At 39.8% G+C, this 26,894-nt stretch overlaps 1 protein-coding gene across 2 annotated transcripts; it reads right to left on the reverse strand.

Annotated features, from left to right (window-relative positions):
• Window positions 1–1,272: 1,272 nt before the first annotated feature.
• Window positions 1,273–25,873, reverse strand: ppp1r21 (protein phosphatase 1, regulatory subunit 21). 2 transcript variants are annotated; one of them, XM_084735698.1, is made up of 22 exons: window positions 25,207–25,873; window positions 22,978–23,046; window positions 21,532–21,648; window positions 21,197–21,298; window positions 20,930–21,094; window positions 20,793–20,851; window positions 19,409–19,503; window positions 19,123–19,175; window positions 18,364–18,513; window positions 18,120–18,221; window positions 17,453–17,541; window positions 17,242–17,378; window positions 16,745–16,837; window positions 13,258–13,385; window positions 12,506–12,655; window positions 10,123–10,215; window positions 7,651–7,905; window positions 7,207–7,242; window positions 6,956–7,072; window positions 4,707–4,805; window positions 4,495–4,623; window positions 1,273–2,803 (listed from the first exon to the last, which is right to left on the reverse strand). In XM_084735698.1, the coding sequence occupies exons 1-22, from the start codon at window positions 25,264–25,266 to the stop codon at window positions 2,774–2,776; spliced, it is 2,328 nt and encodes a 775-aa protein (XP_084591824.1). In that variant the 5' UTR covers window positions 25,267–25,873; the 3' UTR covers window positions 1,273–2,773. The 2 variants fall into 2 exon arrangements, with proteins under 2 accessions (XP_084591824.1, XP_084591823.1); XM_084735697.1 differs by having other exon boundaries at window positions 21,502–21,648.
• Between the last annotated feature and the right edge of the window lie 1,021 nt (window positions 25,874–26,894).

Here is a 26,894-nt window from a genome sequence, read left to right on the forward strand (position 1 = left end):
GCCGTCCTCCTTGGTCAGAACCTCTCATCCATGAGTAGATGCACACTTACTTCTGCACAGTGATACGGTTGTTGGGTGGTGTTTGGCAGAAAGAAAGTAGTTCCTACATGAAACTGCTCACAAGAAGGTCTGTGGGTTATCTTAATTAACCAGGTCATTAGTTCTGGAAAGAGACATTGCTGTTGAGTTTTTCTTTTTTTTTTTCAGGCTTTGAGCACCACAGGATACTGAGAGAAGGCAGACATCTCTAATGGCTGACATTTCCAACATGTTATCACACACCAAAACAAAGTAGATGGATAAAAAGCACTACAGGAAAGAGGAAAAACGTATTTTCAATTTTGGAATATGCCCAATGGTTACATCCCAATGGAAAGAAATAAACAATGTGTTTATGCTTTAATAAACATATGAACGCTGCTTTTATTTCATTTTCAGAGTTGAGTTTTTACAGGGTGTGTATAAAAAAACAGTCAACTGTATTTATAAACATTAGATGCAACTCTAAATGTATGCAGCAGGCCAGTGAATGGTATCTAATTACAGCTTGTGGTGCAATTCTACATATTTAGCAAAGGATGGACTTGATTAAAAGGGTGAATCACAGTGCCTACAGGAAGGGTCAGAATAAAATGTTAAGTGGGCCAATTGCTCATGAAGAATTAAAGGGTTTGTACAGGAACCAACCGTTTGTCCCGTCATTATGTTGATGGACGTTATTTGTAAGAAAGTACTTTAAATACTGCCTTGTCATCATTTTGGTTTACCATTTCAAGGAGGATATTTTAATAAGCCACTTTTCCACCTCTGTACACGTCTCTTGTTATGTTACTTTGTTAATTCTGCAGCCACTGTTCGTCTTTGCTTCTTGAATTAAAAAAAAAAAAAAAAAAAAAAAAGGAAAACCACAAAAAATAGTCTTGTTACACGGTGTATTTTTCAGCATTACTGGTTCTCATAAAAGCTCTGCTACTCACTACCACCTTGACCTCTGGAGCAGTGTACCAAGCGTACATGAAAGCATCATGAGTTCATCTAAAATGACACAACATGTTTTTCCTTCCAAAACAAAGTGACGGCATCAAACAGTAATCTTCCAGTTCTCATATGTCCAGTTAAATGCTGCTGCCTCATTTCCCAGTGGTTAGGGTGTGTTACAGGCTGGATTTTTTTGTAAAGGCAATTTAAAATCCCATCTCCTCCAACTCCCAGAAACGCAGCACGAAAAGAGAAGAATCATTAATAACCAGGCCAGTCTAAATAAATGGAGCATTTAAATTTTTAACAAGCTTTTTATTTTGTTTCACATATTTATATGTGCTTTTGAACAGGTTACACTGTGAGAATACAAGTATTTTTTTTTTTTTATTAGTTTTATGGGGCGTTGGCAAATCTTTGTGTTCAAAGATTTGCTGGCAGGTGTCGACTGGCGAACAGGAGGTTTGAATGAACTGCTCATAGCCACTGCTGGCCTTTTCTTTCATTTACCTCAAGTCACTACAAGCCAAAGAGGTTCTTTTTTACTGTAAACTTTAACTGCCCTCTGCCGTGACTCATCAATCAGGTTGTCTAAGCACCAGTTACAGTATGGGCCAACCCCTCTGTCACGCTTCCCAGAGATCTAACTAACTATCTGCAGACTCAGCTTTCCAAATTTTGTGGAAAATAAAGATTTCTAACCTCTGAATAAATGCCTTTTTTTGTATATATTTTTAGAAAGTATACAGTACAATTATATCATGATTTCAAATGAGTGTATATTCACATTAACCCTTTTTGTCCATACATATTACAACATGAATAAAGAGACCGTTGTGCCACATCAGGCTTCTGAGTGCACATCCACACTAACTTTGGTGATAAAAACGACTATTGTTACAGAGTAACTTCACAGAGACAGACTGACACCATTTTACGAGCTCCGACTTGTCCATCCTACCCTTTTCGTCTAGGTAAACACGGTTAATCAGTGCTTCAGGGCAGACTTTTTCTTTTCTTTTCTCCACCCCCGGAGGACCGAAAATTTTCCAAAATGAGGAATGAATTCAAGTGTGTTGTTCAGTCAGGTTTTAAAGCCCTTCTCTACAGAAGTCTGTGATGTACGCATGTGTTTGAAGGGGTATTTATGCTGCATGTATGTAGACATACAGGCCCTTGGAACCACTTGCACAAATAATCTCAAATTTGATCTAAAAAATCTAAGTGTAAAACAATACTCACATGTTGTAAAGCCCGGTGCCACAGTCACACAATGAGACAACACTCTGCACACACACAGCCACACCAACGTTTGCTCTGTTGGCCTGCTCCCACAGATAAGCAGTGAGTTTCATTTGCTCTCACACGAACGTTAAGCAGGAAAAGTACAGACACTGATCAACAGGGTTTGGTCTTCAAGTCTTCAGTGAGCATTTTATCATCCTCTGTCCCTTTTGAGGAAAAGCTCTTCCTCTCCCACCCTGCTTTGACCATAAGGTCAAGCATCAGCCTCCGTTATTGTTTCACAAAGCATTTTTAGCCAATCATGTTATGTTATAACTGGTACTGTGACAAGGAAAAGGGGAAAAAAAGGAAGCTGTCCAAGTCTCCCTACAGTTTATTTGTAGTGCCACTGCCTGACAGTGGAGGAATCTGAGGCTCATGTAGCCACTCCTGTGGTTTGGTGACAGTGGCGGTGTTGGTACCAGTATGCTGCTGGGAGGCTCCACAGACCAGATCTTCTCTCAAGGTGCCCTTTGTGATGCCAAATGGAGCCAGAATTTTGAGGGCAGCTCTAGCGTCCTTTGTTCTTTTTGGCATTTCCCTAAAAGAAACAAAAAAAAAAAATACGAGTTCAGCTCTGCACAACATTTAGACACACAATTCTGGGTCTCTCTCTCATATTAAAACAATAACAAAAGACATAGGTTTTGTTAAAGGGGACCAATTATGCTAATTTCCAGCTCTATATTTTCATTCTGGGACTCCACTAGAGCAGCACTGCATGATTCACGGTTCAAAAACATTCTCATTTATCTTATCTTTTTGTCTCTGATCTTTCTATCTGGCTATTTATGCAGCGTCTCTAGTCGCCCTCTGTCTGAAACTCGCTGTTTTAGCTCCTGTCTCTTTAAGCCCCCCCCCCCTCCCTAAAAGCCCACTTTCCTCTGATTGGCCAACTTCTCGGACTGCAGGGAGTGTTGGCCACCGGGGCCTCACTGATTACTGTCAAAAAACACAACTTCATTCACAGATTTTGGTGAAACTGGATCATATTTCACAGAGAAAATATTTTCTGGTCCCCCCTGTGATGTCCTCCAGCTGCTCCGCCTCAAGTTTCGCCTATTTACGCTACAAATTTTATGTTGTTAGTGGAAACCTTGGTTGGAAAAAACAATAGAGACTGCTGGAGCGCAGTGTTTCTGAGGAAGCACACAACTTTAAAACTTTAATCACTGATTTTTGTGAAACTGGATCATATTTCACTGAGTAAATATTTCCTGGTGTTCCCAGTGACGTCCTCCAGCTGCTCTGCCCCAACTTTGGGCGATTTATGATAAAGAGTTTTCTGATTGCCAGACAAGTTTTACATATTGTTAGCAACTACTTTAGCTGCTAGTTGGCTACAAAATATAATGTAACAAATAAAATTATCTAAAAATCTCCTCCTGCTTCAGTTTAACTCCACCTGCAAAAAATGTAAACATTGTTTTATCTGACTTCACAAAGAATCCAACCCCACAGCAGGCATTAAGAGTAACTGTAGAAATAGCTGATCCTCTTGTGGATGGTCTCATTTAGTTTTGTAGGTCATATGAAGACCTCAGTAATAAATTACAGCCATTTCATTACTAGTTAAAAACTCCTTCATGTAGCTTTAATGCAGAAGTCTTACAAATTATAGCTCTAAATTAAGTCACATTCAGGACTGATACAAAATGAAAACTGCTGTGTTGCGTTTAGGTGCAGTTAGTTGGAAATGATCAGATTTGTTTTGCATTCTGTGTCAAATCCAAAAACATGCTGATACTGGTCTCTGGCCTTCAAGAGAAAATCACCACCTTCAGCTCACAAACGTGTTCCATCCTGCAACTTCCCAACACGCAGCCATCTGTGTGCCTACACGCAGGAACATGTAAGCTTAAAGCAGCCTCTCCATTTCTGCGGCTCCAACTTAACGACTTCTTCAGATGTTTCCAGCAGGTGCTTTTCCCATCAGGCCCAGGCAGCAACCACAACACCACCAACGACCTCCTAAGTTCACCTCATAAATGACAGAAACTTTACAACGTCCCATTTCACCGCAAAAACCTGAAATGATCCTGCGCACTCCCTGTAGCCACTGGATTTTTACCACTCCTCTGTAGTGATAGAGCTTTTACATTTATTTATATGGAGACTGACAGGATCTGACAGCTGAAAACAAACCTGAGAGGGAAGCAGAAACTTCAAAAGGCAGAATTTTTTGACAAAAACTTCAATAAAAAAGCAGAAAGAACAGAAGAAGTGTTATACCTTGCTGCCCAGTTTGAGTGTGTCGATTTCCTCTCTCTGCTTGCTCAAAGTCTCATTCATACTGCACAGGTGGTCGCTCATCATGCTGAGCTGGTCTTCGTAGCTCCTCTTAGTTGTAGTCAACTCATCCTGCATGAGAAACACCGCAGTTACAACTGAAAAGTCTTCAGAAAAATGTCTATACTCAGACAGGAAGTTCTTTGGTCATTTACCTGCAAGCGCGTGATGTTCTGATTAGCCAGTTTGACCTCCTCGCTCAGAGTCTCCCGAGATTTTTCTGCGATGGCTAATCTCTTGGCCAAAGCTCGACACTAGAAAGGGGAAAAAAGGAAAGTAAACAACTGCTGTCTCCCGGTGGGTTTGATGCACGTCTGGCACCTTTTACAGATCGTTCTGAAAAGGTGCAATAAAGGGAGATGTTTCTTTGAGTAATGGGTATATTTGAGGACAGCGCCAAAGGTAAATATGCAGTTTGAGAAAGTGACAGTTCAATAACTGAGACACTCAACATCAGGTGCATCCCTGTTGCTACAATACAAAACAACGATGACTGACACGCCGGTTAGTCACAGTGCGACAGGGTGTCACTTAGACAAATGTCTCCATTCAGATCAAGCCTCACCGTAACGCTAAAAATATATAGTGTCACTTTCCAAGTAAAAAAAAGGCAACACTTGGTAATAATGGGCCTTGAAAACCACTTCCAAAGTACAGAGGAAAGAACACAGAAACAAGGTTAAGTTTCTGTGCTCTGTGTTCTCAAGCAAATTAAAGAAGCAGACGAAAATAGTTGTGGAACGATTATAGTAGGGAACACAGGAGGGAACAGGACACTAAGAGTTTCCATATCTCTTCCCAGATGACATCCAATGTAAGAATGGCTGCATGTTGTGAAAAGGTCAGTTCTTTGCTGAAAGTAGCAGTTAAAGGCATAGTTAAGATTATTTGAGGTGGGACTGTGTGAGGTAGTTATCCATAGTCAGTTTATTAACTACTGCAGATGGCGGAGGGGGCGTCTCAAATTTGGAAAAACAGAGTATCAGCACAGAAGTTAAGCAATGCACTGCTGTGGACAGAGTCAGCAGCAAAACACGCTAAAAAATGAATCAGTATCAGTTTAAATGTACTTTATATTTTGCATGTTTTCACCACTTCACCTTGCCATCAGACAGTGACTGTTTTATATACAACAAATATCACTCTCCAAACTAACCAAACTCCATAGGCGAAATCAGTCATTTTATTTCACAGAACACAGGAGTTGCTGGTCTACAGTTGCATGAAGCAGTTAGTTTGATTGTGTTATTGTGTGCAATAGGTGTTTTAAAAGGTTAGTTCAGATTCACCAAAGTCACACGATAACACAAACAAACTAACAGGTGGAGGCAGCGGTAGACCATCAAAGCACCTGTTCTGTGACGTAAAATTACTGATTTCGCCTGTGGAGTTTGGTTGGTTTTTGAGGGGCGGCGGTTTCCTGCCAGAAAAGGCAGCCTGGAATGGATCAACATCCTACGTAATTTAAAGTACATGTCAAGAGATGTTTTCACACTAGGTTAATTCAGTTTAATATTATAAACCGAATGTATTTGACGCCCTCTAGACTGTACAGGGTTCAGCTAAATGACCCTGTGTGCTGGAAGTGCCCCAGTGAGGGTAAATGAACTCATCTCCTATGGTACTGCCCTTAAGTGCCGAACTTTTGGACATTACGTCATTATGAGATTCAAAGAATCGTTGGTTAGGAGGTCCCCTTTTGCATGAGTTTATTTCTACTGGGGGATCCATCTACCAAGAAAGACACAACTCCCTCCATCTGCTGGGTAGGAGACTTATGGTGCACAGACTGACATAATCTGCTTGCTAGGGTGGCGGCATATGAACAAGCATTCTTCATTTTGCTGGTTGGGACAGAGGGGTATTATTTGAAATGGGAGCGATTTCTTCAATGCATTAATGGCCTGTAGAGACAAACCTATGGCTTAGCTCCCCTCTTTGTACACACAGCCATTCATCTGCTTGCTTGGTCCTATTTACAACACTGTCTCTTTTCTACTTTCTGTTATCTGTATTTTGTTTTCCATTGTGTCTAGTTAAGGTCATCTGTTTTAAGTTACATATGTATACACTGCCCTTTTCACCTTGTTTTATGTGTTTATATTCCTATGTCCTTCTAAAATTCAATAAATTGCCAGTCATAAAAAATAGAAAAGGTTGTCTAACAACAAGGTGAAGCGGTGAAAACTAAATATAGCACACACTTAAACTGATAATAATCCACAGCAGTTCGTTGCTTATTTTTCATGCTGGAGCCCCTCAGTGCTTCTCCAAACTGTGGACGTGCCGACCACTGTCTACTGTAGGTAATACACTGACTGTTGATAAGCACTTCATACAACCCCACTTCAAATAATCTGACCTTTCCTTTTAAATAAGATAAACATTCTAGTTCGTGTTTCACCTCAGAGTGAAAGTGCACAGCTTTGCTGTCTGAAATCTGGAGCTGTGTTGTGAGCTCTCCCACTCTGGCCATGTAGTGAGTCTTTATCAGCTGCTCTCTGGACTCCTCGTCTCCCACCTGCAAACACAGACACAACATCCAGCTAGACAAGACTTTATTTTCCTACTGGAAATGATTATGGTTCCAAATTTACATTTTTATGTGTAGGAACTTCTAATTCAAATGTTTTGGTTAAGTGTAGGACAACTCACGTGCTCAACTGTAGGTGTTGTGCACAACATGCCAACCTGATGACAAGACAAAAGAGGAAAAACATATCAGGAAACTTCCATCAAAGATCAGATGTTATAAAATCCACTTCAAGCACAGACAGGCCTCTAACATTGCTGGGACAAACTAGCCGTGCTGGAGATAAGAGTTAATGCACAAGTAGTACAGAGACAAACTGCTCTGGATTGTGACTGCGCTGTGAACTCTGCACCGACTTATATAAACAACAGTATTATTCTTTTCTGCTGCATCAGCACATTGGAAGTCTGAGTTTTATTAAGCAAAAACTTGCTTAGCATGGGGGCTACAAGAAAAGAACGATAATACTCCCTTTGTTGAGGCAAATCAGACACCAGTGCCATGGGCAGAAAATTTCCTCTGCAAGCGAAAACTAACGAGCACAGCAGCCAACAGAGGGACCATACCAGGCTGGTGCACAGCGTTGTCTCTTTCCCCACAGCTTTCTGCTCTTTCTCCGCCTCCTCATGGCTCTGCGCGAGCATGTTGGCTGCAGCTGCTTGCGAGTTTGGACTTCCCCCCAGAGCCGCCGCGAGCTGTGCTTCCAGGTCCGCAATGCGCTGGTTCTCCTTTTCCAACCGCACCTTCCCCAGCTGGGCCTCCAGGAGCCAGTGCTCCTTCTCCTGCTCCAGCCGAGCGATCTTCTCCTGGCTCTGCTGAACCTGCAGGAGGCCAATGGGGAGAGGAGAGGAGCGGACCGTGAGCTTGTGGGAAGAGGGCTGAGCAGAGGTGGGGGGAAGTGAAAGGGCAGTGGCATTTAGGAAGAAATGGGGAAACTGAATAACAAAGCAGCTTGTAATTGCACAATATTTGTTAAAGCATTTTTTAAAGACATTAGTTTTTATGGGCCAATTTAAAATGTGGATCTGATTCTGAAATTGTTCCTTCCAAAACATGGAGGCTCAAAAAGAGTGCTGAGTCTTGGTTTTCTGAATGGGTCTTTGGTTAGATGCCTATTGAAAAAACTGCAATGATTTTCTATTCAAATATTTATGTAAAAAAAAAAATAATTTCACATTAGCAATCAAAACAGATGTGCTACATGAGACAAACATAACATATATATATATTTTTTTTTTTTAAATCATTCACTAATACGGGCAAGTCAGCCCGAAGGTATTGAAAACAACACTGGCTTTGTTACATTTAAACAGAAATTCATTGTTGGTCTCTCAGTGAACTGGCAGAAGTTTCTGCAGCACTTGTTGCATCTGATCAGGTAGAGACAGGACGAACACGAGACGTCACGAGACAGTAATTATTCAGGCCATTGCACAATTTTTAATTGACATAATGAGTCGCTGATAAAAAGAGCACTACAGGCCTACATTTTTGTCTGAATGTTCAACAAAGCCGGCGGGCCTTTGAGTTAGTGTGTTTTCACACCTGTCATCCGGTTCATTTGGTGTCTGTAGCCTACAGAACCTACTGAGAACCTGTGTTTGCTGGCCTCCTTGCTGACCTGCTCTGGTCCACATGTGTGTAATAACACAGAGACAGAGACACTGTGGTGCAGTGCTGTGTGCACTGTACATGCAGAAATTTTGTGAAGAGAAGAAAAGAATAAGCAGAAAGCATGAGGATTTTTGTTAACCCTCAATCAGGGGGAGAGAGAGGGAGAGAGATTTTAGGTTGCCAACTTTACATCTGGCCAGGGACTACGGATGAAAACTAGCCTTTTGGCTAGTTCTGGCATATTTACACTGATGTTTATTAATATGCACTGTCCCTGAGAGAGAAATGAATAAATAACTAAGAGAGCGAGTGCATCTTTCCTTCACCAGACTCTTCATATTACCGTGAGATCACTGTCACCCACTTTTTAATCAGATACACAGAGGAGGAAACAAGAACAGCAGTTTTAAAAGTGTCTGACTTATTAATCAGGGAAAATATCTGCACTGAATGTCATAAATACAGGCTATACAAATCTTATACAGGTTTACAATTTTCCAAATGAGCACACAGATTTATCAGTTTAGCTTTTTAAATCACATCTTCTGTTATAAAATCTTGTGGTTCATTCGTTTACTTTCACACCACAAACAAACTGCACCAGACTGTTTGGTACCACACCAAGACCCGCCTTTTCAGGCAGGCTCAGTGCGGTTGTTTGGTCTGCACCAGGGCTCCGTTGACAGCTTTCACACCAGCTGAAACTAAGCACACTAAACAAGCAAACGGACCATGGTCCATTTTAACCAGACCAAGTGAGGTAGATGTGAAAACGCCCTTAGACATGCAGGGAAAACCCGGCTCTACGGCAGTATGGAGTATGGTCGTATGAACTTTGTACTTATAAGAGCAAACTTGAGCAAGTTTAAGCAGGTTGATACTGGCCGAAGGAAATTTAAAAAAGAAAACAATTGCCTAGGACAGCGTGTAAACAGGCTCACCGGCCAAGCTTTTCACGCCCTGTCCCTAAAGAATGACTGTTTGCATCTCATCCAAAATATCATATGACTGTGTTGCATCACTCTAAAACTAAGGTTTCTGCGTTTGTTAAATAATTCCCTTACTTTATAACCAACTTTTCCATATCCTCCTATTTTCTCAGAAACCACTGACGCTGTTGTTCTGCTGTTTCCAGATTTTCATTTTATTCTTTAATCATTTTGCGACCCAAAGAACACAAAGCCACAATAAACATGTGGAAACATTTTTGTCTTTATCTCTGTGTTATTATACTCCTGCGTTCAGCGCAGCCAAAGCTGGCTGACACACTGACTCAGACATGGTTACCCGCTCCACACATCACCGAGTGTTGCTCTTGGCCAGATGCGACCTCTTTAAAAAATGATTAGCAAAACCTTCAAGATAACCGATTCTAAACAAACAGAAATGGTTTATGGGAAAATGTATTGGGTTGAGTTTCATACCTGCTGAGTGAGACCTTCTCTGCTCTCGGTGGAGCTGGTGAGTATACGACGGTTTGACAGGGCTTCTCTGTATGGGACAGACTGTGGCCTCGGCTGAACAGAGAAACAAAACAACAAGTACAGCGAGAGACGGGTTATTTATCAAATTAAAATGACAAAAAAGAAAAACAAGCATAAAATATTTAGAATGCACTTGTTTTGTATAGGACTGTTCTCAACATTAAGGGCTCCTACGTCTTTTCAATGACAACTTCAAGCACTTTCCAAACATTTCCACTGTGCGTTTTCAAGCTTTTACAGAAACTTACAGCTGTGGTAAATGACATGTTTATACACACTTGATATATAGTCTGTCACTGAGAAAGATAAAGCCATATTTAAGTTCTACACATCAGATGTTATTGTCATATAAACAAGCAAAATTGTGTTTTGTGCCAGAATTCTACAGATGAATGTGAAACACAAAGATGTTTCACGTTTCAAAATGTGTCACCTGTCTGAGTACACTACAGTATATAATGTGAGTGAGCCAATATAAAACAAATTACTCAAACAATCACTAGACAAATACATTTCAAAGAAATGCTATTTATTTTTTCTTTATTTTTTTGTTTTCGAGCCGACAATCACTGAAACAGCAACCTCCTGGCGTGCTGTCGTCTGTTAGCCTCCCACTCGTTGTTCCATCAGAGGGCACGAGTCAAAAAAACAAAGCCTGTCCGATCACACTAAGTGTAGCCGTAGTGGCAAGTCATCTTCATTTTGCGTGAAATGCAAATGCAATTAGGCTCCCTGACCTATTCTATTTCTTATCTAAAAGGAGAACTATTCAGATAGAGATTTATTATGAAAGTAAATGCAATTTCAAACAGTTTTAAGCACTTCATCCAAAATCTAAGCACATTTCAGAGCCTGGAAACATTGCATTAAAACTGAAGCATTTTCAAGGATTTCCAGCACCCTTGAGAACCTTGTAACAAATGGAAAAGAAAAGAACAAAGAACAAAAGCAGAGTAAAAAACAAGAAATTAAATCATAAAACATAAGGGGGAATGACAAAAACATAAAATAGCAAAAGTGGAGACATAAAACCAGATGAAACATATGAAATATTCATTATAAAAGAATGTTTTAAGAAGCGATTTAAAAGATGTAGTCTTTGTAATCTCAATGGGCAAAACGTTCAGATGTTTTATGACTATAACTGCAGAGGACAGTCTCAGCACGGGCCAGGTCCTAGAAATAACCGGCAGCGCTCGAAATCGAGGATGTGACACTGTCCTGGGGACAATAAAAATAGCACCAGGGACACGAAGATACGGTGGCTGGGACAATTCTGGGACAGTAGAGAAACTTATCAGTACAAATGAAATTTGCTAATGTTCATGCGTCGTGGAATGTATATCCTTTTAACTAGTGAGTGTTCAAATTCAAAAAATGTATGGTGACACTGGCACAAGCTCAACGCTGCATCACGTCTGCTTACATTACAGTACATATCCTGACATACACATTATCTCTAAGATTCTCAGATAGCGCAAACATACGATAACCTAACATAAGAATATTATGTGTTACTGTAGATTTAATCACCCCACAGTATATATAGCATTTAACACAATTATATTAATAAACACAAATAAATAATCAACAGTAATTTGGATACAATTGACGTTATATCATAAATTCATAGATTACATTACTGCACTCTGATGCAGCCTTTAAAACCAGGAAAAAAAACACAAACTTACGCTCTATCACAATATGACGGTATCCAAAATCTAAGACGGGATCAAGTCTCACATCACGATATCAATATAATTTGGACATATTGCCAGGCCCTACTGTCATGGCGTTTAAAATTCTCATTCTCGTTAAATGTTTTTTCTTTATTTTTATAAACATGCTTCACTCCACATCAACAGTGTGCAAAGCCGTCCTCAGAGCAAAAGATGTCGACTATGAAGAATCTGAAACATCAAAGAGCAAAAACATGTGCACACCTTAACACTGACAGTTATGTAGGAGAAATCAAATCAAAGATTTAAAAACACTGTTCTTATTAAATCTTAATTTGCAAGTCCAGAAGACAGTGTCTGAGAGTATTTTGCTTTTTAGGAAACTAAAATAAAAAATATTTTGTTTTGTTTTCACATTTTTTGCTTACTACATAATTCTATATGTTATTTCATAGTTTGATGTCTCCAGTATGCATTTAGAGCGGAGAAAAATAATAAAAATAAAGAAAAAAACATTAAATGAGAAGGTTTGTCTTAACTTTTGACTGGTGCTGTTGTGAGTTATGATGAAAAAAAGCACTTTGACAGGTTGTGGGACAGTGAGGAAAAAAAGATTTTGAGCCTGTATTTAAGAATATACTAACCTTCGTGATAGCACTGATATAAGCAGCTGCTTTCTTTTTGTTGGCCAGCATGCTCTCTGCTTGCAAAGGGTTGAGGGCCACTGTGCTGCCTCGTGGACTGTAGCCTGATGATGTGAAGAAGTCCAAGTTGTTGCTGAAGAAAGTGGCAATCTGCAACAAAGCATGGACATTAAGTCTCATATCATTCACACAAAACTGATCTCTACTAAAGAAACACTAATTAACATCTACAGTCCTCGATGCAGATTCCCAGCATTCTGTTTAGCCTCAGATTAACTGGTGTGTTTACATCAGAAAGAGCGTCCAGGATGAGAAACGTCTGAGAGAGCTTTTTGCCTGCGAAGATGATCACACCCAGAACTCAGCTCACTCCACACATCGTGTGCCAGCGTGTTATTCAGCGCTGCAACCCACCGGACTGTGGCTCCCATCAGCCGACATATCTCAGCCAACGGTTCGCTTGATTCACAAAGAGAAATCACTTATCGCTCCTCTCTGACTGGGGAGCAGCTGTACAAACTGTGATTTGGACAGTATCTTTGAACATTTAACCGCTGCCCACCTGAGTCCCGTCGCTCTACGTTATCACATCAGTGGCAAATTACCAACATCATCCAGTTGCAGTGAAAACTCACTGCTACTCACAATTAAGCTCTTGTGCATTACAGATAACATATAACACATGCTGTTTGAACATACGCTATAGGAATACAGTAGAAACCTGGCTCGGGCCTGCCCCCTGTTGGACGTACCTTGCCGGTGCTGCTGGTCAGAGAGCCCAAAGATCCCAGCAGGCACTCTGAGGTGGTGCAGAGCTTCTGGGTGACGGTGGGGAGCTCCTGCTCCAAACTAGCTTTCTGGTTGTAGTGCTTTGACATCTCTGGACACACAGACAGGGGAAAAACAGCAAGAGAGGTGTTTATAGCATCTATTGGCTTTGAGCGCCATCAGCTACATGTGAAATGATCATCTTTTAAGATCAAAAGGCGACCATATTCTCTCTCATACAGTAAAAGTGGGCAGAAAATATAAAATGGCCGAATCACAATGTTAGATACCACCTGGTTTAACGTTACCATAACACACAGGGTTCCTACACCTTTTCTGAAGTCAAATTCAAGCATTTTCAAGTTGAATTTTCAAGGTTTTCCAGCACCTTACAGCTGCAGTAAATGACTGAACATGTTTAAATCAGATGTTGTTTTGCTGTAAGCAACCAAAGTTATGTTTCATGACAGAATTTTACAGAAGGGTGACAAATTAAAGGAAGACTTGTACACTTGGCATCCTATTAGAGTGGAAACTATTAATCAGTTAATGGGATATTCACTGATTATTACATTGATCTCCAACTATTTTGATAACTGATTAATCTGAATCATTTAAAAAATCATTTAAAATGTCCAAAATCTCAGATTTCAGCTTTCTGGTTTCTTTACTCCTCTCTGACAGTAAACTGAATATCTTTGTGGACAAAGCGAGATATTTGAGGACATCATCTTGATTTTTGGGAAACACTGATCAACATATTTCCCCATTTTGTGACATTTTATAGACCAAAGAATGAATCAATTAATTGAGAAAATGAAACAGAAGAATCCATTAAGAAAATAATCATTACAGGAAAGACTTGAACAAGTGGATGTGTTTATTTACTCCACATTTGATTGTGACAGAATTAATTAATTGATTAATAAGCTTGAGCCATTTTTATGGAAAAAAAAGTCCTTTGATTTCAGCTTATTAAGTTCGATTATTTTCTGATGTCTTTACTAAATTAGACTCTCTGACTTATTTTATTTCTTTATCAAAAAAGCAAACTATTCAGTCAGATAGTGTTTTATTATGAAAGCAATGCAACTACAATTTCAAGCGGTTTCAACACTTTGTCCACAACCCAAGAACTTATCAAACCTTGAAAACACCACATTAAAATTGAAACATTTGAAGGATTTCCAGCACCCGTAAGAACCCTGAACACGGGGGTTTTCCTCTTTTTTTTCCACTTCAGAAGCCTAAAAAAAGCACATTCACCACATCTCCGATTTTTCATCAATCATTATCGATGATATGTGAAGCAACTTAAGGAAAACTAATAAAAATTATCTGATGAAAATTGAATTTTAGTGAAATAAAGCTCAACACAACGTAAATCTCCACAGGTGGGACTCTATGTCCTACAGTCTGAGAACCACAACAATAACAGCAACGGTGCAGAAATTACTTATAACATGGGGGCAATGAAGAAACATTTAGAGAATCAATTTATATGTGACTACTACGACCAAAAACACATTCTGCATGCTGATAATCCTAATATTTCATGCTTGGGTGTCGACAAAGAGTAAATAGGATGCTGCCGTCTTGCTGTCTTCATACTCCGCTGCTTCAAGTGCTCGTGCAGAGCAGTTGTACTGCTGTGATGAGCAGTTTCCAATTTGGAAAGCTTACAGAGCACCATATTGTGTCTGAAACACAAAACTCTAAAACACTTCAGATGATCAAGTGCAAAGATTTTTTAGCTGCAGCCTTATTGTTAACTGGAGGAGTCGTGCTTTGGCTGGGCAACGGCTGCCATGTCTGCGATGTGTTACTGTTGTAATCGATTACATCCATGAGTCCCAGCTCTTGCCGCAGCACAGAGCGCTGTTCACCTGTTTACTCAAAGTTTATTAATAGTGAATGTATCACGTGTCCAGATGGCACTAAATTTAACACTGCACTTCTTCAACAACACACCTGCCGAGTAGGAAGTAGATCAGATGAACGGTTGTTGAGATTGGTGTACTACACACATACACGATTTGTTCAGTAACTGTAACAGTAACCACGATGTTTGGCCAAGTTGGAGGTACTGGGATGTAAAGAACAGAACTGATTAGAACCTGAATAATTAATTTAAGTGGATTTTAGGAGGTCTTCACCATGGAAAAGTTCAGGAAAATGTGTGGAAGCTGAGCAGGACTGGTCTGAAGTAAAGAGTACGACACTTTGTGAAACTAAGGTTAAAAGGTGGTAAAGATCCGTACAAGCTGACTCATTTGGCTAAGAATGACTCAACATAGTGAACGACCTCATTCAGCGCCGCCAGCTGGAAAATAAAACAATACTGTGCTGCAATAGTAAAATTATCATATTTGAACACACTGAAACAACGTGGGAAGAGGTCAGGATACTACACTGTACGGGGAAACTATGTCGTGTACCATAAGACTCGGAGGCTCTGTTGTCAAACAAGATGGCATCTGTGTGTCGCTTCACACAGAGTCAATCACAGCCCATTACACAATCACTCCTTCCACTCTAATCCGTCAAAACAAAAGCCCCAGATCGTCACTGCTTTACCAGCTGCTTGATCAGTGTGGTGCTGATGTGATGCCGTGATCAGTGGCGGTTGCTCTCAAATCACAAACAAGCTTTGGTTGTGGGTTTACTGAAATGGCAAAATTATTGTTCCTTCTGCCTTTTTTTTGGGGTTACTGATCATTTGTCTTACAGTTGTTAAAATTATGGTACAAATGCAATAATAACCGTACATCTGGCAACAATGACCTTGTTTGTTTGCCATGTTTTGCAGCTGAGCTTTTGTCAGCTGGGCTGTTGGTCAGCTCGTCAGGTCTTTTCCTTTTCAAAAACACGTGCGTTTTTGTGAGTTAGCACTAAATGTCAGGAGCAGAACAGCTTTGTGGCAGGTGGCAGAGCAGGTCAACACTGACAGCTATTCTGCCATTTTGCATGAAAAATTACTTTAACATTTAATCAATATGAAGAGTTTTAATTTTTTTTTACCACTTGCTTGATCGGGCTAGTGACTTGCCAGGTTTCCGACTCTGACATGGTATTTTACTTGCCCTGGGCAAGCAGGAAGTTCCTTGTTATTGAGTCCTGCTGTCCCCACAGTAACCAAGACAAACAGAGAATGACACTCATCATATAAACACATTTCCACTCAGCTCAATGTGCCAGTCATACACAAGTGACTCTTCTCTGCCAGAGAGCACTAAATCATACTTCCATTTCATGTTGCAGTGTGACAGACACTACAGTGAAGCCTCTGGATATTTACTCTTCAGAATCTGAGCTGGTGGGTACCGTTGTGAAAACAGACAGAGTGTGGCTTTTATGAATGGCAACAGCAGCTAGGTGGGTACTCAAGGGAATCATTGTGCTACGTCACGCTGGTTGTGAACGGCCCCGGGTCAAAATAAAAATTTAAAAAAGGCTCACGGTGCTGCTCACCTTTAATGGCATCATGAAGACTGTGCAGGCAGGCGGCCAGCTGGGTGAAGACAGCTGAGGTGCTGCTCTGTGGCATGGCATCCTGACGAACACCTGAGACACAGTTCACACATTTGTATCGCTTGACAGCACCTTTTCTTTCCATAAAAACAAGCAAGTTCAACCTACAATTCCTTACATTTATTATAATCGCTAACTGAGGTTTTGATTACAAAATGTTGCTACTATAATACATAATTAATTTTGGCATATTAGTCTTTTATTAGGTAGCAATTTGTCATGTCCTGTCTTGTCTTTTTATTTATTTCATTGTATGTAATCAGCGTTCACTCGATGTGTAACTTTGCTGCCTTCTTGGCCAGGTCACCATTAAAAAAAGAGATTTTACTGCAACTTAAATAAAAAGAGACAGGAATTTTAGGCTTATCTCTGAAACAACTCACCTCTAAGAACTAAACTGTAACATATGGTACAAATTTCTGCCCATGTTAACTCACTGGGTAAGGCCAAAATGTTGATGTAGTTCTGCAGTTTCTCAAACACAGAAGTTACTCTCTTCATGTCACTCTGCAACTCCTGGTTTTTCGCAGTGAGGGCGGCAGTACAAAGAGGTGCCTCGCACTCTTCTTCCAGGCTGAAAGGAGAAGATAGCCATCAGTTCAGTCTCCTCCACTCCATTTCTCTCTCTCACACACACACAGCACTGACCTTTTCAGCTGGTAGGGAAGAATCTTTTGCAGAAAGTGGGTGTATGAGGAGAAATTATCAGCGAAGCTCTTCAGCTTGACCACAGTCTCCTTCAATTCAAAGAATAAAAACACAATAAATGGCTGATTAAAAGATAAGACTACATAAGGGATTAGACTAAGTGCTATATAAATACATCATTATTATTGTATTATTAATTCCAGCATTAATTAACTAATGCATTGATATTTTCATTGAAGCAGAAATGTACATATTATCCTGCCTGTATTGTGTTGAATATTAATAACAACAAAAAAACACACAGGAAATTGTTCTGGATGAAGGTCCTTGCTGCATGTCATCACTTTCATCCTCATTTCTTATTCCACTCATGGATGCTGACAGTAATTGCAGTGAGACTCTAATCTTGGGCTGACAGATCAGGTGGGTCCTTGTTCTCCACCTGTTTCCTTATTTTTCTTCTGTTCTGTTATTTTTTTTTCCCACATCAACTTTAATGTCAAACCCTTACTTTTGTCTTTTTTTTACCTAAGAAAAAGTCTTAATGTAAGGGGACACAACATGTGCCGCCTCAGTTAGTCGTGCCAAAATAATTATTTTAAGTGTATGTTTACACACATATTAGTGAATGAGGCCCGATGTCCCCTGTCCAAACAAAACCACTCACCAGTACTGTGACCGTGTCCTCTGTGATGCTTTGGTGTAACTGCAGAAAGCTGTCCTCCAGGGGGCGCACATAGGCTGCATTCTCATGAAGATACTGAGAGAACTGGTAGACAGAGGAATGATGCTTTTTTAGTTTGAGAAGCAAACATTTCATATGTCAAACCACCTACTGTCTTTTATAGTTCAGGATTTTGTACATGCGTGATATAAGAGGCAGTCTGTAATTCTTCTGTTTGACTTTTCACCTTCTGGTTCAGAGGGGAGATGGGCTCGATGGAGGAGTCCCGGGGATAGATGTGCACTCTCTGCTCTGTGTAGGAATGGAAGTTCAATAGAGCAGCTACAAGGTCTTGAATGAAGCTGAGGGCCTGACCTGCCAAGTCCCGGGCTTTAAGCTACAACCGCAGCAAGAAAACACAAAGCACACAACGTTTCAGTAATGTTTAGCTCCTTTCTGTGAAAGGAGCAAAGTCCTAGAATCTGCCACCCGATCAATTTTCTGCAAGCGTCATCACTTTTAAGGGAGCTACCAAATCCTGGTTCATTCAGCAACAAACCTGTTCTCATGTCTAGTTGTTACATGTCATGAACATTTAATTGTATGTCTCAGTTTACTGACTTTGCAACTCACAGTTTGAATCTCATATTTTCACTGAAGCTTTCATTACAAACACTGTACTTGAATGGGATAATTGTTTTTAGTTTGTCTATGTATATTATATTTGTCCCACTAAAATAAACTGTGATAATAATACAAATAATATGAGGAAGAAGAAGAACTAATCTGTGACATATGGTATGTATGTTTGCCTAATGGCTAATTGAATGGGTAATTGATTAGTCGATTTAAGTCAATTAAATCAGCAGCTATATTTATAAACGATTTAGAATTTTTAAGTCATTATAAAGCCGTAACACTAAATGACACCAGTGTTCTCTTTAGACCAATGAAATGCATGTGCACTATGAACTCATTAAAAAAGTGGGTTTGTTTTTTCACTCACCTGGTGCCTTCGATTGTGTGGTGGCACATTTAGGCTGTTGTAGTCACTAAATTCTGCAGGGCAGGAGAGAAAATCAGTTCAAGCAGAGCAGAACCTCACCGCACTGAACTTTATTGACTCGACAAACATAACTTAAATGCTTTAGCCTCCCGCCTCCTCGAGTGCAATATTACAGTTTGGTGTAGCATTACACTATTTACTCCAGGGCAGAAGGTTGTTATGGTATCTGTGACAAAGGCATAAATGTTCTCAGATAGATGTCTGCTCTGTAGTGGCAGATACTCACTGGTGTCATTGAAGGGCACTTTCTCCTGGATAACACTGCTGCTCTGTTTCACCTGTCGGTTCAGCTCTGACTGGCACCGCCTCAACTGCTGCTGACTGCAGACAGACAGAGAAAAACAAAGACTTTAACAGATGAAAGATGGTACAGAAAACAAAATGCAGGTTTATAAAGCTTATGTCGAAAGCTATTTCAGTTACAGTGATGAAAATAAAGAGTCCAGAACATAATCTGTAAACAGTATGCAAACATATTACCTACCAAGGCTGCACAATTGATCTTAAAAAAAAAAAAAAAGACAAACTTGATTCATACATCTTAGCAATCTCATTTCTAAATAATGAAGATTCATTCGCTCTTCTTTCCCTATGCATTCACTCTGCGCTGCATTCATGTGTTTATCTGCGTCGTACAATCCCCGTTGCTTTATCAATCACACTTACGCAATGTAAAGCAAAAGACTATTAATTCAACATTTGCACGTACAACTCAATCAGTGTTCTCTCATTTCCCTTCCTCATTCACCGCCCTCCACTGTCAGTCCCTGTGTACTATGTGGAAAATTGACCATTACATGGCTCCAGTCATCAGTTGGATTTCAGCTCTTTACTGCAGATCTGTGACGTGTTACCGATAGCAACCAGTAATTAAAAGCATTTAAGGACTGTAAAATTAGATCAGCAGACTCTGTGTGACTGTGTGGATACTGTTGCAGTAACCGTGTTAACTGTGTGTTCACGGTTAAGATTATCACTAGAAGAGGCTAACTTCGTAACTTGCTGAACTGCGTCCTTACCAACATTAAAGCAGTTCAATAAATACACTTAACATCAACAAGACAGAGCAACATCATGAAATACAGAGAGAGAATCGAGTTACGGTGCTTCATGAACCTGACAGCACGTCATCAGTGACTTCTGGACTGTAGCAGTGTCAGAAAAACAGCTGTGTGATGAGCGGGAAGACGAGGAAATAAAAACAAGTGTGTAATTTCAAAATAAAGCAATTATTTTGTTGCTTCCAAGGGGGTGGGGGAAATGCTAGTTTATGTCATCTGTTTAATGCCCTGTCTAGACAGCAAGCGTGTAAAACAGTTTTAACAAATGCACTCTGAACTGTACCCTGAGAATCAGGTCAGGAGGGACGTGTTCACACGTTGGAAATACCCTGTATGGTTTAGGTGATGGGTGGCGCCTGCAGAACGTGCAGGAGGATGCAGGCTCTGTTTTTGTGTTGGTATCAATACAATCCAGTTCTCAAAATTAACCAACTGATGGAAGCGGAGAGTGTGACACAGAGATCAGCTGATTCCAGTCTGCCTGACCAGCAGACATCACATCGGTTTGATTAACTTATCGTCACGCTGTTTATAAAAAGGAGGTCTTACCATTCTTCTGTTCGCATTCTGCACTCTTTTGCTTCCCTCTCCAGAGTCTGTGTTTTGACCTATCAAAAAGAAAGGAAAATTTATAAAACCGAAAATTACATAATGCACTCCATTTTCCTCCTGATGTTTTTCCTCACCTCTAAACGTGCTTTGTCACTCTGCAGCCGCTCTATTGTTTCCATGTACTTAGTGGTGAGTCCATCCACAACAGCCTGGTGCTGCTCAGAGTCTTTCTCCAGCTCCTGTAATCGTGCCGTCAGCTCGGCCTTCTGCCTCCTGTGCTGCTCGTCTGCTTCGTAGAACTAATGAGCAGAAAACAGAGCCATCACATGCACGGCCTCCCCGGTACATTAGCGGTACATACAACGGTGAAAGACCAATAACAACAGGTCGTGGATGCTTACTTGGATATGAAGTCGCTCATTTTCTTCAATCTTTTTCTGCAGGTCCTCATCAAAAACACTCTGGGTCTCCAGGCCATGCTGTGAAGGCGAGTCTCCTTTATTCTGGAGGAGAGCGAGATAAAAGAGGAGCTGTTAATCAGGATTTTTTACCTCTGCAAACATCACTGTTTAATCATAATCATTATTGAGTTTACCAATTTCACAATCACTTTTAAAACTAATGTTCTATGACAAATAATACACAATACACCCTGTTCCCTCTACCCAGCTGTGGGGCCCCTCCCTTGATCACCCCTCATGATCACCTTCCCCTTTTTGCTCTTGGCTTCACTGACAGCGAGCTCCTCTTGCAGCAGCTCCACCCTCTTGGCCAGCTGTTGGTTCCTGAAGCTGAGACTGTCCATCTCCTGCTCCTGCTTCCTCAGGCTCTGGTCCCTCTGCTTCAGCTGCTCCTGATGACAATAATCAGAAGCATGTGTCATCTATAGCAATGTCTGTACTTGTCTTCTTACAAACCAGTGTATTCAGCAAATCACTACATTTAAATCACAACAACGTCTCTCTATGCACTGTCACAGAAGTAGTAGCGCTTGTTCTGACTGAAAAAGAACAGGCACAGGTCAAATATGGAAGAGGTGTCACTGTGCACTCACTTCAGACCTAGTATTAAAATGCATTCTGGGTGATTCAATCACAAGTGGACAGTACAGATGTGAACGCACTTGAGATCACTCAGACCACATTTGGAGGTGGTTTGGGCTGCATGTGACCACATTCTTTTAACTGTGTAAACACAAATGTGGCCTGAACCACGTTGAAAGGCCGCCTACTTCACTGACCTCCTGCAAGTACATTGCTTGTTTCTTACCTGCAGCGAATGCTTGTGAACACACTACTTACCCCAGACTCCAATCAGAAATCACACTATTTTGAGAGTTGTTAAGTGAAGAGAAACTTAATAAACTTTTGAAACGCTGTCTGTGACTATTTTTTAATTATTTGGGCGTTCTTGTGAATTCAGCAAATGTTATACAATAAATTATTTCTTCCTTGGTGGAAAAATGATCATGTCTGTTTGTCCCAGCGGGACAAAAAACCAACGCATTTTGCAAACATGTTTATTTGCATGCAGAGCGGGGAGGTAAACCGGCTACAGCAACTGCAAATCAGTTGTTCCTTCTAGCAAATTCAGCATTAAATGCAAAACATTAAGTTGACTGACTCTGTCATCAATAGTTTTCTTCGTCATCTGTGATGTGAAAACATCCAATTTCCACACAGTCAGAAACAGTGAAAATGTGCTCGTCATGCTCATAGTTGTGTTATAAAATCCCAGCCAGCACACCATGGAGCTCTTCTGCCAGGCTGCTGACAGCACAGGTAAAATACAAGGCTCACTGTCGGCTAATAGAGGAATTTAGTGCATGGAACTAAAAAAAAGGAACAAATAAACAATCAAATGAACAGTAATGGTAATTCAACTGACAAAAAAGCTCTGGTCTTTATCTGCATATGGCACGTGGAAGTTAGATCCAGTCAAAAATGGTAACTCAAGACACATCTGGAGACGCATCTGGAGACGCACTGTGACAGCAGGTGTCAACTCAGAGCTGTCCACTTGTGATAGGATCTGGATTTACTCAGCAATTAATGCACGGACAAAATTAAACTTTATGATATAATCTGGATTTCCAAAAATATTAGAGTTGTGGCTTAATTGTGTTCCCTGTATATTACATGTGCCTTAATCATTATTTTTCTTGTTTTATGCAGAAGTTTACCTTTAGTGAGACAGAGTTTGCCTGTTCATCCACAACTGCCTTCTTCAGTACCTGGTTCTGGGCACGGAGCTGTGAAAACACAGAAGAAAATGTTGAGACATAAAACATAAATGCAACCAGGGTTAGGATAGCAAGTATATGTTCTTTTTGCCAGTATCATGAGCAGTTGTCCTACAAATTAAAATACAAACAGCCAAAATGTCCAGTGGGAGATATACAAAATAGACCATGTAAAATATCTAAAATAAATATAGCATACTTTTAAAAAATCTAAGTGAATTACTTGTGATTATCTTTTTATTTAATGCTGAAGTTTGCTCTACATACAGCAGAATTAAACAGTGTTTTGCAAGAATAACATTAATTGACACATCTGGCCAAGTGGCCCCATCCACACTACTGAAAGGAATGCTGGGGGATTTAATTGTGACCTTTTGATTCGTCATACATGATCACATTCCCTTTGTGTCCAGATAAGGAAAGAACAAACAAATGAATTTGAAATATGGCTTTTTAAAACATGTCTGGTAATTGCTCTTTATGGCAGGAATACTGGAAGATTAACAGCTATATTAGTTGCTAAAAAACAGTAAAAAAAAAAAGTCGAGCCAAAACTGAATGTAGCATAAAACTATATCAGGGGACAGAGTAGCAAAAGCAGTTTTCAGATAAAAACAATGCAATCTGTAAGCAGCATCTTAAACTGAATTCACATCTGCCTTTAAGCAGAAAATCTCTGCTATACAGACTCATGTGCGGCTGCTGATTTTTCATCCTACTCTGCATAATATGAACTTGAAGAGCCACCAAAATATGTAAATCTCAGTGCTCTTTACTGTTTGGCTAGTGGCCTTTCAGCACATCGGCAGTTTGTGTGACAGTTAACACAGTCAGCACTTCCTCAGCAGGATATGGTGCTTGGCTAACGGGGAGATCAGAGCTGAACAGGAAATGGCACACACTCCCCGTGCTGTCAGCTGACACCGAAACAAAGGGCGCACACAGCTCACAAGAGAAAACACAGACTCTTTACTGTCACTTGTTGACATATTAACCTTTGAAAGTGCTGATGGCACTCAAACACAGGGTGATTTTTTACCCATTATTCATTAAGACAAGAAATAAGGCAGTATAAAAAGTTCATATTGCAATTACAGTCACCAAAATTACTGTGGTATCGATAAAATGTGCTGAAAATACTCAAAAAGTGATACACACACTGACATCATGTCACCAAGTTTAATATTGAATAATTCTCTGCAATTTGAAATGGCCTCATGTCCTTTGCTATGTCACAAACAAACCCACATTACATGCAGAACCTGTGTCTGGGGGACTGTTGCTAACTTTGGTTAATGCTGGGCAGTATTTACCTAGAAAGACAGATTTTTATGTCTAGAATTTACTTTAAGTATTTGAGGGCACGGTATTCAAACAGGATTTTAATGGTAATTTACGTTCGAAACAGCAGTAGGCAATTAGGCTAATCATCTGGGATTTATTGCAATTTAGTGTTAAATCTGTTATCTTTTCATCTGTAATTAAAATCCCATAATTACACAGCCTTAGCGTAATACAGTGAACTGACAACAAGCTAAATTGCATAATGACAACCACAATCCTTTGATAAATCTGTGCTGTTTTATAATCAGTGTAATATCAGAGTACACTCAAGTGCCTGTATGCTTATTATTATGTAATTATTATATTACTATACACCCGGTTTAATCTGCCTTCTTCATTAAGTTAATAGTATACCTAAAGATGTTTCTAATAAAATCAAGTATTTAATATTACCTCCTTTAAAAAAACATAGGGCCCATCAAGCCATCCTGAAGTATAAAAAAAAAGTAGACAACACACTTGTATCAAAATAAGAATCACATATTCCATATACATACAATATAATATAACTTTCTTGAAAGTTGGCTTTATTACAGGGATATTTTTTAACTGGAGTATAGTACCTTAAGCTGGGTAAGTGTAAGAGTGTCTCTTTGCACTGACAAGACGTCTGCAGGGTCAGCTTCAAATATGAAATTCACTCCAGTAAATTGCAATATTGCACAGGTGGCATCTGTCACTGATTACAGGTGCATACTGATAAAGTTACTGGAAGAAACACATTGTGAGCCTGTGTGTCCCAGCCTTGTCAATAGCTCTGTGTTTAACAATAACACTAACTAACTTTATGAACATTGAAAGGGTGAATAATAGCGATGTTTTTACCTTGGAGTACTCCTGTGCCAGCTTGCTGTATTTTGTCTGCAGGTCTGTCACGTTAGCCATGGTCGATGGAGACGTTATCCTGCTGCTAATAGTGGATGCTAGAAGACGGTTTCCTCCTAGCTAGCCCGGCTAGCTGACGTTAGCCCGCTCTTCACACCGCCAACTGCTTAAAATGTTGACAACAGACACGGTGAGCTGTAACCTGGCTAACTCAGGTTAGCCAGCTCACTGTTATGATTAGCTACTTCCAGGCGGCTTGTTGCGTTACTTGGTGAAATAGACCTCAAAAACATTGTGACAGAGGGTCGGCAATGAGCCCCGGAGACACAACTGGTGGCTGGTCATCTGATTTACGCTCATTTCCGACTTGACATCAACGCTTTTTTAAGTTAGCACAATTAGCTGTGCTAGCCTGCTAGCTAGCTGCTAGCTAACTAGCTATGTAGCAAAACAAATCCCGACAGCGAGTCACACATGTAGGTCATGTTATATGACAGCAACCGTGTAACCCGCCGCGTCCGCAAATCGTATTAAAGAGCGAGTGTAGCTTATGGTAAGCTAGCGAAACAGACGTGTCAATCCATTCATCCGCAGGAATACTTTCATTTTCTGATCCGCAAAATCCTCCTCGAATGAGATCCGAACAGACACAAGCACAGAGGTCAGAGGTCACAAAACAGAGAGGCGGGGAGGTGGTGTGAGCAGGGCGCCCTCTAGCGTGTGGAGGTGTAGAAAATGAACAGACAGACAGACAGATAGATAGATAGATAGATAGATAGATAGATAGATAGATAGATAGATAGATAGATAGATAGATAGATAGATAGATAGATTAGACAATCAATGATCAATTGAGGATCACTATAAAATTACAGTTAACCTTCACTTATTGTTCCAACTTCCAAAAAACTGTGGTAAAAGTTAATCAGTCAGTAATAATATTCCAATAAAATGATTATACAAGACAATATGAGACACTGAAATGTACAATTTCAATTTTTTTTTATACTTTCATACTGTATTTTGCTGATTATTCATGTACTATGACTTCTGTAACAAATTTAATACAGGATATTTATTTAATGGGAGTATTTTTACACTCTGGCATTACTGATTTTAGTGAAGTATGGGATCCGAACTCATCTTTTATTATTTTCAATATAATATTTGCAAGCCTTTTAATGTGTGAGAGGGTTTTCTTTTTGTTTTCCCCCTTTATTTTTTGAAATCTATTTGATTAATGTTATTGTTCGTTCTATTATCCATTTACTCTGGTTATATGTCACTGTGTACATTTCAAAAAATAAAGCTGAAAAAAGTTACATTTATCATTTGTAAATATTCCAATAACATAGTTATATAAAATAATATGACAGTCTGAAAGGATCAGCTTTTAATTTTTTTATATTTAATACTGTGTGTTTTGCTGATAATGTGTATACTATGACTTATGTAACAGTTTGATGCAGCATTTTTTACTTGCAATTGCATATTTTTACACTATGGCATCACATTTTATTATTTTTGATATGATATTTGCAACCTGTGGGATTTGCTTTTTGTTTACCCCCCTTTATTTATTGTTTTAATCTCTTAAATTGATGTTGTTGTTTGTCCAATTAGCCATTATTGAGTTTATTCTATTATTTTCTGTGCTTTTTTTGTGCTTCACATTTTGAAAAATTAAA

Source organism: Lutjanus erythropterus, chromosome 14 (genome assembly GCF_056507025.1).
Source record: "Lutjanus erythropterus isolate fLutEry1 chromosome 14, fLutEry1.hap2, whole genome shotgun sequence".
NCBI lineage: Eukaryota > Metazoa > Chordata > Actinopteri > Lutjaniformes > Lutjanidae > Lutjanus > Lutjanus erythropterus.